The sequence below is a fragment of the Mastigoproctus giganteus genome, chromosome 6 (genome assembly GCF_048544385.1).
Source record: "Mastigoproctus giganteus isolate SK-2022 chromosome 6, ASM4854438v1, whole genome shotgun sequence".
NCBI classification, from domain to species: domain Eukaryota; kingdom Metazoa; phylum Arthropoda; class Arachnida; order Uropygi; family Thelyphonidae; genus Mastigoproctus; species Mastigoproctus giganteus.
The window spans coordinates 189040396-189057176 of record NC_143580.1 but is presented as its reverse complement, the minus strand read 5'-3'; the positions used below and the strand labels follow the sequence as shown (position 1 = coordinate 189057176).

At 38.5% G+C, this 16781-nt stretch overlaps 2 protein-coding genes across 5 annotated transcripts in view; one reads left to right on the top strand and one right to left on the bottom strand.

The window, feature by feature from the left end:
- Arv1 (ACAT-related protein required for viability 1) overlaps positions 1-16781 on the bottom strand; it is a 494559-nt gene that overhangs the window by 175148 nt on the left and 302630 nt on the right. The window lies entirely within an intron of this gene.
- LOC150084827 (dehydrogenase/reductase SDR family member 7-like) overlaps positions 1-16781 on the top strand; it is a 158580-nt gene that overhangs the window by 78467 nt on the left and 63332 nt on the right. For all 4 annotated transcript variants that reach the window (XM_090375573.1, XM_090375574.1, XM_090375572.1 and 1 more), the window contains exon 5: positions 7376-7422. In XM_090375573.1, coding sequence (XP_090231699.1) covers positions 7376-7422 — 47 coding nt within the window. The remainder of the gene's footprint in view (positions 1-7375; positions 7423-16781) is intronic.

Below are 16781 nucleotides of genomic sequence, written 5' to 3'. Positions count from 1 at the left end.
GCAGTGCGTAGCACACGCCTCTTGATTAGACCGGGGTTCGAGCCCGTGCCCACCAAATATGGAGGATGCGGAAAGGTCAGGAAATGACCACCGCATATCCCCCGAGCAATATGGCCTTAGTTGCTAATGTAAAAACCAAACAACAACATAACAAAAACTGCCCCCATTTGGTTTCCTGGACACACAATATGTTGATTTTCCTTTTCTTCATAACTTCCTCAAGTTCCATTCCTTTTCCGGTCATTGTTCCTACTTAATCGATCCCACTCTGACCTTTGTCCTCTTATATTTGGTCCTTCTGTTATCCTTGTGTTTTTGCCCTTGATTATTTCTCACCACAGCCAGGGTTGTTTGCAGCATGTCACTTCCAGGGTACACCCTAGCATTGCATATTTTCCCTTGATTATTTTCCACTACAGGTGGGGTATGTTGCAGCACGTCGCTTACAAGGTACACCCTAGCCCTCATACTATGCCTTTGTTGTTGTTCCTCCTTGTTGAATATATCTAGCTGAATTTACAAGCCGGCTGGCCAGACCTGACGTTCTTGATCAAGGGGATGCCAGCAGTTTATCAAACTCTAATGATGAGCTAAATGACTTTGTGATGACTGAAAGGAAAGTGGAGGAGAAATAGTTGAAGATGTAAATAAAAAAGACACCTGAGGTGGATGGAACCTATTCATTTATGTTAAAGGAGGGAAACAAACCCTGAGCCATAAATTTGAGAACATCCTTGGATACAGAGGTGGTTCCTGTGGACTAGAGATGTGCAAATGAATCCCCGATTCATAAAGGGGGTTTCAAAAGGTAATGTGAATAATTAGTAGTAGTAGTGGTGGCATGTGATTGTTATTGTTATTTTTTTTTTTTTAGGAGCATTAGCAACTAAGGCCATATTGCTCCGGGGATATGCGGTTGTCATTCCCTGACCTTTCCACATCCCTTGTATTTGGTGGGCACGGCCTCGAACCCCGGTGTAATCAAGAAGCGTGCGCTATGCACTGCTGCTCTTGCCCACCTGGCTACGGAGCCACCTGTGGCATGTGATGCAAGAAAGCAAGTGTATAAGCTTATGCAGCATCAGCCAAAAAAAAAAAAAAAAAATCACACTATTCCCTCCAAATGCCTGTCCAGTTCCTCCTTACTTTATTCAACCTATCAACTTCAACAACGATAGATGGAAGTTTGTTCCAGCAATTAACCACCTGCTGGCTAAATGCAAATTTCCGCACATCTGTTCTGCATCTGTCTTTTCTTAATTTGAATTTATGCCCCCTTAGGTTCGTAATCTGAACAAGTGGAAGGATCCCATCAGAATTCAGCATGCTCAACCCATTCAAGGCCTTATACACCTCAATCAGATCACCGCGCAGCTGCCTAGTCAGTCTCCAGCCACTGCAGTTTGTAGAACTTAAGCCTCTCTCTTGGTAAGAGGATCCCTTCATTCCCCTCACCAATCTTGTTGCTCTTCTCTGTACACGCTCAAGCAAATCTACATCCTTCCTAAAATGAGGCCTCCAGACCTGTACGCAGTACTCAAGGCATGGCTTGATCATTGCCTTATACAAAGGGACAATCATCTCCTTTTCCCTGCTAGCAAAATTCGTATATATTATTGACAAAACCCCATGACCTGCCCTGGCAGCCTGTCTGCATTGCTTAGAAAACTTCATATCTGACTGCACAATTACCATCAGATCTTTTTCGTTTTCTTCCACCATAAGTGTAGTACCACACAGTTAGTACTTTCTCTCACGTTACTTCTACCCATATGCAGTACTTTGCATTTGTCAAGATTAAACTTCAGTTGCCACTTCTTAGCCCATCTGCCGAAATTATCTAGACCGCGTTGCAGTAGCACACTGCCATTACTATCATTAACAACCCTGCCAACCTTTGTATCATCTGCAAACTTCGACATTAAGCCTGATATACCTTCTTCAATATCATTGATAAATATACAAAACAACAGTGGACCCAACACCGAACCCTGTGGGACTCCACTAATAACATTAGTCCACGAAGAGCAGCACCCATTGATTACCCATTGATACAGTGCGAATCCTCTTTACCTCTACCTCTTTATCTCTATAAAGAGGATTCGCACTGTATCCATCTCGCAGAATCAAGTTATGGCATCGTTCGACGTCATATCGCTCTTTACCTCCACCCCTGTGGAACTTGCCATTTCTTGTGCAAAACAACTCTTGGACAATGATAGAACCCTCAACGAAAGAACTGGTCTCACACCCGATGACATTTCCACCACCCTCAGACTGTGCTTAACAGGGGGTGCGGTCATATTTAATGACTCAGTCTACCAGCAGATACATGGCACGGCCATGGGTTCCCCGGTCAGCTCAGTCACAGCAAACATCGTGATGGAGGAGTTAGAGGGACGTGCGTTTGCACACGCACCTGATCACATCGCCTTTTGGTGTCGCTATGTTGACGATGTGTTCGTGGTCATCCCTAGAGACTCAGGTCAGCGACTTCTATCATACCTCAACTCACTATCGCCCTTCATAAAATTCACGATTGAGCTGGAGTCGAACAACTCTTTACCATACTTAGACACACTTGTCCGACGTGAAGGCACATACCTGAGGACTACAGTTTATCGTAAGCCCATGTGTGCTGGCCAGTTTACCAACTTCCGGTCAGCACACGCGCGAGGCCACCTCCTCTCCACGGCCCGAACCTTGCTTACTCGCGCCTGGACACACTCCAGCTCCGCTGATGAAAGACGCAAAGAGGTCACTAGGGTCAAAGTAGACCTTACGAGGTGTGGCTACCCCATTGACGTCCTCGACAGGTGTGATCTACAGACACGTGACATCGTGACGACCAGCTACAACACCAACAGTGACGAGCCATCCACAAGGGCATTCATCCCATACTACCCCAACCTGTCACAACAGATCGGTAGAATCCTGAGAACGCACGGAAGAAAGTGCATCCAGCTCCCAGGCAGGAAACTGCGTTCTTTCATTTCCAACGTGAAAACACCTGTCCCCACCCTTCTGCAGAGCGGTTTAGTCTACCGCATCTCTTGCCGTGACTGCACTAGCTGCTACTTCGGAGAGACTGGACGTCGACTCGAGAAACGTCTCTCGGAGCACAAAAGAGCGATCCGTTTAGCGGATATAGAACACTCAGCTATCGCCGAACATGTCTGGACAACCCACCACGACATCGACCCACACCGCGATGTCGTGGTGGTAGACAGATCCCACCATTACCTAAAGCGTACCTGGTTGGAATCGCTAAATATAAAATCTTCGGATAAATCCTTAAACAGGAACAGTGGTTGCCAAGTCAACCCGATCACAGAGTCAGTAGTTCTGTCATTGGACAAGCGCTGGCCACGTCATCATGCGTCACAGCCACAGACGTCAACAAACAATTAAACCTCGCGTCTCACGCACCTGGCAGTGCACATCTTCATTCCAACTGCCATTCATGTATTTTAATTCTGATGAAGGCTACCATATAGCCGAAAGCTCATATATTTCTGCTTTATCTGTACGCTCTGTGTTTAAGCTACAATAAATTCCTCAATACTCATTCAGTTTGTTTGCTATCTGAGGAGGACCATCAACAGCCGAACCATCGATGTCAAGTGGACCAATCAGATTCATCCCCTTCCGTTTAGCGTTTATATAAGTAAAGAAATCCTTGCTGTTTTTCCTAGCATCCTTTGCCAAAGATTTCTCGTAATCTGCCTTCTCCTGCCTAACCTCCTTTGTGACCTGATTACAGACTAGCTTATATCTGCTATAGGCTTCTGAGTCGCTTGATAATTTATATGCATCCCATGCATTTTTCTTCTCTGTTACAAGTCTCATTAGTTCATTTGATAACCATTTAGGCCTAAACCTTGAACAATATTCCTTAATTGGTATGAAACGTTTAGTAGCATCCATGATTAATTCCTTGAATGCTTCCCACTTAGAATTTGCTGTTGGTAACATCGTCAGTTGATCCCACTGTACAGAATTTAAAAACTGTCTGAGACCACTGTACTCACCTTTACGGAAGCAAAAACCCTTTCCTTTACTCCCAATGGTAATTAAATCTTTAAGTAAATCCCATATCAGTACACTGTGATCACTGCCACCTAGTGGTTCCTTTATCTGCAAATTCTTAATACATGAATGAGCACTGCTGATAACCAGATCAAGAGTATTACTCCCTCTGGTTGCCTCTCGAACATGCTGCTGCAGAAAACAATCGTCCAGTAAATCCACAAAAGTCTGACTAGTGTGTGAGTGACCAAGCCACAAGTTCCAGTCAATATGTGGGAAATTAAAATCCCCCATTATAAGACATTCTGATTTACCTATTTCTCTATATAATTGTTCATTGTACTTATTCGAGTCATTAGACCTATAACACACTCCTACTCCTATTTTTGCTTTTGCAGTGCTTATGTCACACCAAACTGACTCAACAGTGCACTGTTCATCTATATCAACTGGGTGCACTTCTTTTGATTTTATGTTTTTCTTAATTAACGGCATAACACCTCCTCCCTTCCTATCCTGTCTATCCTTCCTGTACACATTGTACTCCCCAAATTCCAGTTCTGCATTCCTTATATCTGGGTGACACCATGTCTCTGCTATCCCAACAATATTCGCCGTTGATGTCTTGACCAACACTTCAAATTCATCAAATTTATTTACTATACTTCTAGCATTGGTATACATGCACCTATTCCTATTCCCCCTAACACATCCCATATACCCACCTATTTCATGATGACTGCCATCGTGAAATAGGTGGGTATATGGAAACCCCCAACACCCCCTCGCTCCAGGTCGCTACTTATTCTAATAGAAGTTGTGCAAGAATCACCTTCACCTCTGCCTGCGGCTACTTGTTAAACTATTAGTCCTTGTATCCCTCCCAAGCTAGCAGTTTTCCGACCCACCTAACATTGCCTCGATAGCATCAGCAAATGTTCTTGCACCCTTTCTATTTAAGTGCATCCCATTCCTGTAGAAGCAGTCTCTCCTTTTAACAAGTACAGACCAAGCTGAAAAAAAGTCTACCCCTTGAGCCTTGCACAATCTGTTACTTAGCATCTCTTCTGGAGAAAATAATGGAATCACTGGTTAATGAAGTAATACAGGACCTTCCAGACAGGCATGCAATTATGCTGTAATCACCACTTGGATTTGTTAAGGGGCAGTCTTGTCTAACCAATCTAATAGGTTACTATAATGCAGTGACCAAGGAACTGGTGCAAAAAATAATTTTGACTTTTTTATACTTAGAGATCAAGAAGGCTTTTGATACTATAGCACATAAAAGACTGCTGTACAAACTGGAGAAATGTGGCATTAAGGATGTTACTGCTATGGATAAAGGGATGGTTAAGCGGAAGAAGACAGTGAATATTTTATCAGTGGGCACTGCTCTTCTTGGGCTAATGTTAATAGTAGAGTTTCCCCAAGTTCAATGCTGAACCTATTGTTCTTTTCAATATTCATGAATAATATTGTTGAAGGTATGTCAGGCTTAATGTCTAAGTTTGCAAATGATACAAAAGTTCTCAAGGTCATTGACGACAGTCATCAGAGTGAGCTACTGCAAGATCTATGAAAATTGTGTCGCTGGGCTGAGAAATGGCAGTTGAAGTTTAACATTGACAAATGCACGGTACTGCGTATCTGGAAGCCTCCAGAAAGGATGCAGATCTACATCCTTCCTTTAGGAAGGATGTAGATCTGCTGGAACAGGTGCAGAGAAGGGGGAACCTGATTGGTGAAGGAAACAAAATGATGCTCTTTCCTAGAAAGGCTTAAATTCTGCAATTGGAGTATCTCTAGACAAGCCCCTATAGGGATATCTGATTGAGGTGTTTAAGGTTGAGTAAGGACAATTATTAAGGAGCAATATTGAGCAGTGAATTGAGTAAGCTGAATGTTAATGGTATTCTTCCACTTGCTGAGACTACACATGAGGGGGCATAAATTGAGGTAAAGGGAAGATGATTGTAGGATAGATGCGCAGAAGTTTGCCTTCAACTAGTGGATGGTTGATTGTTGAAACAGGCTTCCATCTCTTGTTGTGGAAGTGGATGAGTTGAATAAATTCAAGGAAGAAGCAGACAAGTTTTTAGAGGGTGCGGATGGTTGATATGTGTAGGTTTATTTATTTTTTGATTCTATATAAGCTTGCTTTCTTGCATCATATGCCTTTACTAATATACTACTACTAACTCCCTGATGCGTATCTCCAAAAAAATGCAACTTATAGAAGTGAAAGTAAAGTGCAAACAAGGTTCTCTGTATTCCAGTCTTTAAGCTATCCATAGCACTTTTAATAGGCTTTCCTAAAAAAAAGGAGAATGTGCATTTAAAAACTTTTTCTCCTTTCTTTTGATAGTAACTCCTTTTTTCTCCTTTTTCTCCTTTTTTTTGATAGAAGCTCCATCAAAAATATAAAATATTAAGAACGTTATTGTGATCACTAAATTCACCATTTACATCATGGCATGTAAAAGTTTGCGTTTTCTGTCTTGCTTTGCCATACACCAAATTATCTCAAAGAATTCAATGAATTGTCATAGCTACCAACTGTCTTTCACCAAATTGTCATGCATTGAATTGTCACATACACCGAACTGTCATGCAATGAATTGATTTTATCTTGCTTGATACAGCTCAAGGCAAAAAGTGAGGCAGCTTACTATACTATGGTGATATGCTTCACAGCATGAGATGCAGAATGCTTTTTATGTGCAAATTTTACATACAGAAAAATGTATTTGCTCTACTTATACACAATAGTTACTACCTTCCAAAGCTTGAGGTTTTATAATTCTCAGTTTATATGGATGCTGCACAATAAATTAACATAATAAATAAATATTAATTATAAATATTACTAATTTTAGTAATTGAAATATTTATTACAATAAATAAAAATTATTTCTCTGAATAATATTTATTACCGATTTTGTCTTATAAATTGTCATGGCTAAGATAAAATTTCCCTAGAATATTTAGGTTAATCATACATGATTCAACGGCTGACTGGGCTAACCGGGTGAGTAATGTGCCTGCCTGTCAACCCAAAGGTCGCGGGTTCGAATCCCACCTCGGTTTGGATCAAAGTACTGCAAAAACCTTGGGAGGTGCATTATGGCCACAGAAGCTGATGCGGCAACAACTACCAAAAAAATAAAATAAAAAATAAAAAAACATGATTCAACAGAACCATAATTGTTAAAAATCTGTCATTATAGATGTAACATGAGAGTTATCTTTACTTAAAGGCTTAAATATATCTATGACAACTTAAAAGTATTTCTGTTATCCAGTTTTCAAAAATACTGAGATAATAAATTTGCTTGTTTGCCAGGTGTCCCAGGATCTGCATCTTATACAGGTTCAAAGCATGCATTACATGTAAGTCCTTGACAATTAAAAATGTTTGAATTTAATAGTAAATATAATTAATATTAGCTCAGATATAATTCCAATTCAAGTTAATGAAAACATAGTCTCTGTGACATCTTACAGTTTTGGGCATCCTGTGAAGAAGTGATCTCAAGAATGCCTTGTTCAGTCCTTCATGATATGCTTATTTTCTTGAGAGTGTTTTTTGTAAATAATTTTCACACTCCTCATTAAACTTGCATTTCTGCCGTTTTCCTGTTTGGATTTGTCTTGCTTCTATTCTTACCCTTGCCCTCCACCTCAGAGAGTTGTCTTAACTGCTTTGTCACCTTCATATTTTGTCTCAACCTATTTATATTGATAAATAATATTTGAAACTTAAATTGACTAGTCCCATTTATATTTAATTTTTTTTTATTTTTATATGTATCAGATTTTTTGGACAGTGGTAGGATGACTTCAGTGAACAATAAATAGATAAAATTCATAAATTTAAAAATTAAATTGACTGGACCCATTTATATTCAACTTATTCTATTATTTTTTTTTATATACATATCAGATTTTTTGGCTAAAGGTTGGATGACTTTGGTGAACCATAAATAGGTAAAATCATACAAACTACTACTGAAGAATGCATATTGTTTGTTAATAGATCCATGAAGGCACATAGGAAGTTATAGTTGCTGGGCCAAGGTTTGTCAGCTGGTTGGGTGAGTGGACATTTCCAAGGTGCCTTACATAGCAAAAATTTAATCTGTTAAATGCATTAAATGTATTGCTTTTAATGAAATTCATTTAAACTATTTGACCATTATTCATAAAAATTTAATCCTTTCAACAGATGTTCACATGTAGCTGAAACAGAATGAAAACTATTAGAAATATATTGAGAAACAAAAAAATAAAAGTAAATAGCAAGCTTGCTATTTACTAAAATACTAAAGCACCCTTTACAGATAGTGGGAAGTTAAAATTATACAAATAAAAGACACAGGAAGTGCAAACTTAAATTAAAATACAAATAATATTCTTTTTAATTGGATTTTAAAGAAATAAAAAAAAAAATAAATATCTTAAAATGGAATTAAGAAATAAAATTTAATCATCTGTTTGCTGGCATTAAAAAGTAATTCAGCTGTATTTCAATTTCATTATTTTGTCAGTTCATTTAATCACGTCATTCACATCATATCAGTTCTGGATGCTTCTGGAAAAGTATCTCATGCAGATTTTATGTTTAATTTTAAATCTTACTTTTTAATTCTTAATTTTTTAAAGTTCTTTAAATTTTGTGGAAAAGAATATTATTTGTATGCCAGTTTTAGTTTGCATTTCGGATGTCCATTGTTTATTTGTACATTCAGTGTAATCTTGAAAGTTCTCTGTGACACTTGTCACTCATTTGGGGAGCTTTGGATTCAAATCCTGTTAATGACTAGAGAAATTTCTAAATGTCTCTTGAATCAAAGCTGTAGTTAGTCAGTATGAGGCAGAGGAAGCTGGGTTTCCCCACGAGTTTTATATTTTTAGCCCACAAAATATGCAAATTAGTGTGTCAGCACAAACTTGTAAGGGGTACAGTAGCCATAATACACAACAAAGCAATATGGTCTTAGTTGCTGATGCTTCTAAAAACCAACAAGAATTGTGTGAAAAAGATAATGTGTACTCACTATGTAATAATGAAGAAGGGGTACATCCTTTGTTTTCAATATTGTATCTATGAATTTCAACATATTATGTGTTTTGCCAAAGTATTTAACATAATATATTTCTAATGTATTTTTTTAACATATTTCTAAACTTTTCCATTAAAACATAACATTATTTTTCACTGTTACTGTATACATTTATATATATTCCTCAAAATTCTCAGTTTAGCTACATGAGCATCTGTTAAAATTATGAAATTTTCGGGGCAGTGGTCAGACAGTTTCAATAGATTTCATCTCTTTCATTAACTTGGCAGTTGTGAGATGAACCAGGGTTACAAAAATGGTAGTGCAGCACCTGACTGGTGCCAATTTCCTTTTTAATTTCTGGATTTTTTTGATTTTTTTTTAAAAAATTCTGCTTTGACATTTCCAATGTCTGATCTTTTCTGAGTGGTTTGCAATACTTATTGTATGTAACTTTTCATTTTTTAATAAATAATGAAATTTAAAAAAATGCTATTTTTTATTATTATTTTTACTTGCTATATTTAAAAAATCAAAAAAAATACTAATTGCACTAAAAATTAAAAAATATATATTTTAGATATAAAATTATAACAATCTATTAGTTAGTCCTGTCCATTTTCCAGTTGAAAAGACTGTTAAGTGTGCAAAATTTTAAATGGATGCATGTGCATGTATTTCTGCTTATTATGCATACAAAATCTTCAAAAAAAAAATTTTTTTTTTTGAAGTATTTGCAAGAAAAAAATGTATGTTTCATTTTTGAAACATTTCTCACTTCCCACAGATTAACATCCATCTTGACTGAATATTGTGTTTCCTTTTCCTGTCATTATGTATGCAAAAGCCATAACAAATCTTTCAGAAATAGAGCACATAAAACTGTAAATGTTTATTTTACCTATGGGAGTAGAACTTCAGACAGACAAATGCCTAATTTGAAATTGCATAGCTATAGTTTCAGTCCTCCTCTTCCAGTTTACTTCTCAGGAAACACTGTGTTCAAGTTTTCACAAATTTCTTTGTGATAATGTTTGTTTGGGGATTTATTAGGTGCATCGGCATCTGTGGCCATAGTGCACCATTGTGATAATGTGGCAAAGCCCCATCTTGTTGGAAAATCAACTCGCCATCATTGTCATCCTGTAGTTTGAGCATAAGGAAATTCTGCAATTTGTCCAGATAGATGATGCCTTTGACAGTAGCTTTTCCAAAGAAGAAAAGTCCATATACTTTGCAACAACTCGTTGTGTACATGCCAGTTATTACATTCTGCCATGATCACAGTTTTTCAATTATGTTGCCATCTGTTATAGCACACACATTATTCTGGTTGGTGAATAAAAATGTGAATATATCCTCTATCACTTGGAGGTGGTTTCAATTTTGTAAAGGAGGTTTGTGGACACCCTGTTATAATTTTTTGTGTCAATTCCAAATGCTCAATAAAAATTCATCTGTGCATCAGGACATTTTGGAATAGCATTATGTCAGGTGCAGTATTCAAAAAAACCAACAACTTTGGGACCTAGATATTTCTGGTTTTGGATTTTCCAATTTTTAGATGATAAATTTAACCAAACACAAATTGTCAAAATAAATTACAAAATCCAAGCACAGAAATGGAGAATGCATTGGCAGCCCTGCTGCCTACTTTTGAAAATTTCTCTATTCAATTAACATATTTTTTATCGACTGTGTTATTTTATTCTAATCTATTCATTGTTCCCTAGCACAATAGTTAAATTTAGAAATAAGAAATTTAAGCACAATTAAATTACCAACATGGTCATCTACAAGGTCACTTTGATAATGTTCCACTTAAAATAACAAGGAGAAAAAATGAACTGAAATGTAAATACCACAGCATATTTCCGCCAATAGCCATTTTTACCAACAGGATACCCCCATGCATACAAGAATAAAAGTAAAGGCTTTTAGATTCTCCCCTTAACAATTGACACAGAACACTTTCTCATTGCTTTGATGGCTGTAGAGAAGTGTACTAGGACCACGAAACACCATCAGGTGCCTTTATATATAGGCGCCTCTGTAGCCAGGTGGGAAGGAGCAGCAGTGCGTAGCACACGCTTCTTGATTATACCGGGGTTCGAGCCCGTCACCACCAAATACGGAGGATGCAGAAAGGTCAGGGAATGATCACCGCATATCTCGGAGCAATATGGCCTTAGTTGCTAATGCTTCTAAAAAAAACCAAAACCAGTGCCTTTATATGCAGTGTAAGTCCTAATATTGCCATGTAATACAAGTATAAAACAATTTATCAGGCAAGCTAGAGATATGAAACCAACTAGTTTTTGGTTTTCCATACAAAAATGCATATGCTAAGCGGCAATTGTATTAGGTTAACCTACCTAATGGTGAGTAGGTTTTCTCTTTGCCCTCAGAAAGCCTGGTTTCATCTTGGTATGGACTCAGCAAAATCTCATGCCACAAGGATGTTGATCTATGTTGACTCAGTTGCAGCCTTTAGCTGCAAATTGGATTACAGTCGGATTACGTTACTTCTACCCATATGCAGTCTTTACTCTGAAGAGCTTGTTGCATTTCATCCTGAAGGTGCACAGTTCAATTGATATGTAGTGACTGGGGAGGTCACTACAGCAGGCTGAATTCACACTCATGTTTCTGGAACCACTTCAGTACAGTTCTGGTCTTGAACATTGCATTATCCTTTTGGAAGAACCCATTTGCAAATATATATACTGCAGCTATGAAAGGATGCTCCTGGTTAGAAACAGTTTACAGATAACCCATGGCATCAAATATTTCTCTACACTATCAAGGGGCTCAACATGCATCACAAAAAAACTCTCCAAACCATTATGTCACCAGCCTGTATTGTTGGACTCATGCTGTTTTCATCACAGTTTGGTACTCCATCAGCATGAAGCAGCAAGCACCAGGATTCATCAAACCATGCAGTCTTTTTCAAGTGTCGATGTGCTATATCCATACCTTCTTGTGTTTTTGCTAACAGGGGTGGAACCTCTTTCAGCCATTGGCTGCGATACACCATCCTTGACAAAACATGACAAGTTGTGCATCCTGAAATGCTTCTTTGTTTACCACTGGTTGCAACTGTTTTATTACTCTCGATTGTTTTTTGATTGATTGTAGCTTTCTGTTACCCTACACAAGTGTTGCCAGTCTCTCTCACCAATGAGCTGTTTTTGAATGCAGAATCGCTATTGGTTGGATGCTATTTAATTATTGAAACAATCTCAATACACAATCATGTATGAAAATACCATCAGGATTGCCGATTCTGAACTGAATTGAACATATACAGCCACTTGTTCAGCTGCCCACCTGCTTTATGTTGCATGATACAAACATGTGATGCTGTTACTTAAGAAGAGTTCTATTTCATGAAAAGGATGGTGTACCTAATAAAGAGGCCATTCAGTGTATACCTTGCGCTGTATTATCAGCCAATTGCACTTTTAAACATTAGTGAGAAGAGGCAATCAGGAGCAAAGTAGTAGTAATAGTAGTAGTGGCATGTGATGCAAGAAAGCAAGTGTATGAGCTTATGCAGCATCAGCCAAAAACAAAAATCACACCATTCCCTCCAAATGCCTGTCCAGTTCCTCCTTAAATTTATTTAAGCTATCAACTTCCACGACAGGTGGAAGTTTGTTCCAGCAATTAACCACCAGCTGGCTAAATGCAAATTTCTGCACATCTATTCTATATCTGTCTTTTCTTAATTTGAATTTATGCCCCCTTAGGTTTGTAATCTGAACAAATGGAAGGATCCCATCAAAATTCAGCGTGCTCAATGCATTCAAGGCCTTATACATCTCAATCAGATCACCGCGCAGCTGCCTACTCTCCAGCCACTGCAATTTGCAGAACTTAAGCCTCTCTCTCTCTTGGTAAGAGGATCCCTTCATTCCCCTCACCAATCTTGTTTCCCTTCTCTGTACACGCTCAAGCAAATTGACATCCTTCCTAAAATGAGGCCTCCAGACCTGTACGCAGTGCTCAAGGCGTGGCCTGACCATTGCCTTATACAAAGGGACAATCACCTCCTTTTCCCTGCTAGCAAAATTCCTACATATCATTGACAAAACCCCATGACCTGCCCTGGCAGCCTGTCTGCATTGCTCAGAAAATTTCATATCTGACTGCACAATTACCGCCAGGTCTTTTTAATTTTGTTTCACCATAAGTGTAGTACCACACAGTTGGTATGTTTCTCTCGCATTACTTCTACCCATATGCAGTACTTTGCATTTGTCAAGGTTAAATTTCAGTTGCCACTTCTTAGCCTATCTGCCCAAATTATCTAGATCCTGTTGCAGTAGCACACTGCCATTACTGTCATTAACAACCCTGCCAACCTTTGTATCATCTGCAAACTTCGACACTAAGCCTGATATACCTTCGTCAATATCATTGATAAATATGCAAAACAACAGTGGACCCAACACCGAACCCTATAGGACGCCACTAATAGCAACACCCATTGATTACCACCCTCTGTCTTCTCCCACTTAACCGTCCTTTTATCCATTGTAGCAACTTACCCTTAATACATTCTGCTCGAATTTGTACAGTAGTCTTCCATGCGCAACAGTGTCAAAACCTCTCCTGAAATCCAAATATATGATATCAAAATTATTTTTTGCATCCACTTCCTTTGTAACCACATCATAATAACCAATAAAATTTGTCAGACAAAACTTTCCCTTAACAAACCCATGCTGTGTCTGAATTATTGCTGCAGTCTTGTTTAGATGATCCTGCAATGCATCTTTAACCAGTGACTCCATTATTTTACCCAGAACAGAAGTTAAACTAACTGGTCTGTAATTACTCGTATCGCCCTTCGATCCCCCTTTGTGAATTGGGGATACATTTGCACATCTCCAGTCCATGGGAACCTCCACTGAGTCCAAGGACGCTCTCATAATTATGGCTAAGGGTTTGCTTAGTTGCTTTGCCGCCTCCTTTAATATAACTGGATAGATCCCATCCAGCCCAGGTGCTTTTCTTATGTTTAACTTCAACAATTTCTCCTCCACTTTGATCTCAGTTATTACAAAATCATTAAGCACCCTGCTACAATTTGATAACCTTTTGCCATTTTCAAACCTTAATAACTCTTCATGTGTGAATGTAGATGCAAAATACTCATTCAGTTTGTTTGCTATCTGAGCAGGATCATCCACAGTTGAACTATCGATATCAAGTGGACCAATCTGATTCATCCCCTTCCTTTTAGAGTTTGTATAGGTAAAGAAATCCTTGCTGTTTTTCTTAGCATCTTTTGACAAAGATTTCTCGTAATCTGCCTTCGCCTGCCTAACCTCCTTTGTGACCTGATTTCAGACTAGCTTATATCTGCCATAGACGTCTGAGTCGCTTGATAATTTATATGTATCCCATGCATTTTTCTTCTCTGTCACGAGTCTCATTAGTTCATTTGATAACCATTTAGGCCTAAACCTTGAACAATATTTCTTAATAGGTATGAAACTTTTAGTAGCATCCACGATTAATTGCTTGAATGCTTCCCACTTAGAATTTACTGTTGGTATCATCGTCAGTTGATCCCACTGTACAGAATTTAAAAACTGTCTGAGACCACTGTACTTACCTTTACAGAAGCAAAAACCCTTTCCTTTGCCCCTGATGGTAATTATATCTTTAAGTAAATTCCACATCAGTACACTGTGATCACTGCCACCTAGTGGTTCCTTTATCTGCAAATTCTTAATACACCAATGATCACTGCTGATAACCAGATCAAGAGTATTACCCTCTCTGGTTGCCTCTCGAACATGCTGCCGCAGAAAACAATCATCCAATAAATCCACAACAGGCTTACTAGTGTGTGAGTGACCAACCCACACACTAGTAATTATCAATGATATTGATGATGGTAAATCGGGCTTAATGTCCAAGTTTGCAGATATACAAATGTTGGCAGGGTTGTTAATCACAGTAAAGACAGTACAGTATGTTACTACAACAGGATTTGGAAAAACTGGGTAGATGGGCTGACAAGTTGCAACTGAAGTTTAACATTGACAAATACAAAGTATTGCATATGGGTAGCAGTAACCTCCAGAGAAATGTTTGTTTGTTTGTTTGTTTTGTTGGTTTTTTTTTAGGAGCATTAGCAACTAAGGCCATATTGCTCCGGGATATGCGGTGGTCATTCCTTGACCTTTCCGCATCCTCCGTATTTGGTGGTGACGGGCTCGAACCCCGGTCTAATCAAGAAGCTTGTGCTGCGCACTGCTGCTCCTTCCCACCTGGCTACGGAGGCGCCCGCAGAGAAATGTACCAACTATGTGGTAGTACACTCGTGGTAGTGGAGAATGAAAGAGACTTGGGGTAATTGTGCTGTCAGATATGAAGTTTTCTGAGCGGTGTAGACAGGCTGCCAGAATAGATCATGGGGTCTTGTCAATGATATACAGGAATTTTTTTAACAGGGCTAAGGAGGTGATTATCCCCTTGTGTAAGGCAATGGTCAGGTTGCACCTTGAGTACTGCATACAGGTCTGGAAGCCTCATTTTAGGAAAGATCTAGAGTTGCTAGAATGAGTACAGAGAAGGGCAACAAGATTGATGAGAAGAACAATGGGATGCTCTTACCAAGAGAGGCTTAAGTTCTGCAAGTTGCAGCATCTGGAGACTAGGCACAGGGGCCATAGATTCAAATTGAGGAAATACGGTTGTAGAATAGATGTGAAGTTTGCCTTTAGCCAACGTGTAGTTGATTGCTGGAACAGGCTTCCATCTGTTGTTGTGAAAGTTGATAGCTTAAATAAATTTAAGGCTGAACTAGACAAACATTTGAAATGACTGGATGGGTGAAATCGGAAGAGTTTTTTTTTTTTTTTTTTGGCTGATGCTATATAAGCTTGCTTTCTTGCATCATATGCTTCAGCTAATGCTAATCTTGTTGCTCTTCTCTGCACCCATTCCAACAGAACCTCAACCTTCTTAAATTGAGGCCTCTAGACCTGTATGCAGTACTCAAGATGTGGCCTAACCATTGCTTTATACAATAGGATAATCAATTTCTTATCCCTGCTAGTAAAATTCCTGGATATCATTGACAAACCCCAATGAGCTGTCGTAACAGCCCATCTGTACTGCTCTGAGAACTTCATGTCTGATTGCACAATTGCCCCAGGTGTTTTCATTCTCTGCAATTATTTATATATATATATATAATAAAATACACTAACAAACACGATTTTTACCTCCAAGAACTTAAGTGCTGTTTTTAACCAATTTTTATGCATAGATTTCGAAAATCACCATGATAGTTTCACATCATGTCACAGTTATTAAATATAGAGGGAGTTACGTTTTACCAGATATGCCAATTTTTGCATAATCTAGCCAGTAATGTATGATGCTGATTTATTTTAACAGATATAAGCTAATTCCCTTAATTTTAGCAATCGATTCTGACCTCAGTTTTCTTTTGATGAACATAATCAGACTTCTATCTGTGATTGGTTCTTAGGTTCAAATTCTGATCCAACAATATACAATTTGAAGAGTGCACACTTAGCATTTTTGGTGAGGATTTTTGTATGCTGTGCCAAGGTTTTCCAAGTATTAATTAATTGTGACATGTTCTCAGGGTTGTAAATCTATCCCCAAACATAAACAGCCCCTCGAGAGTAGGAG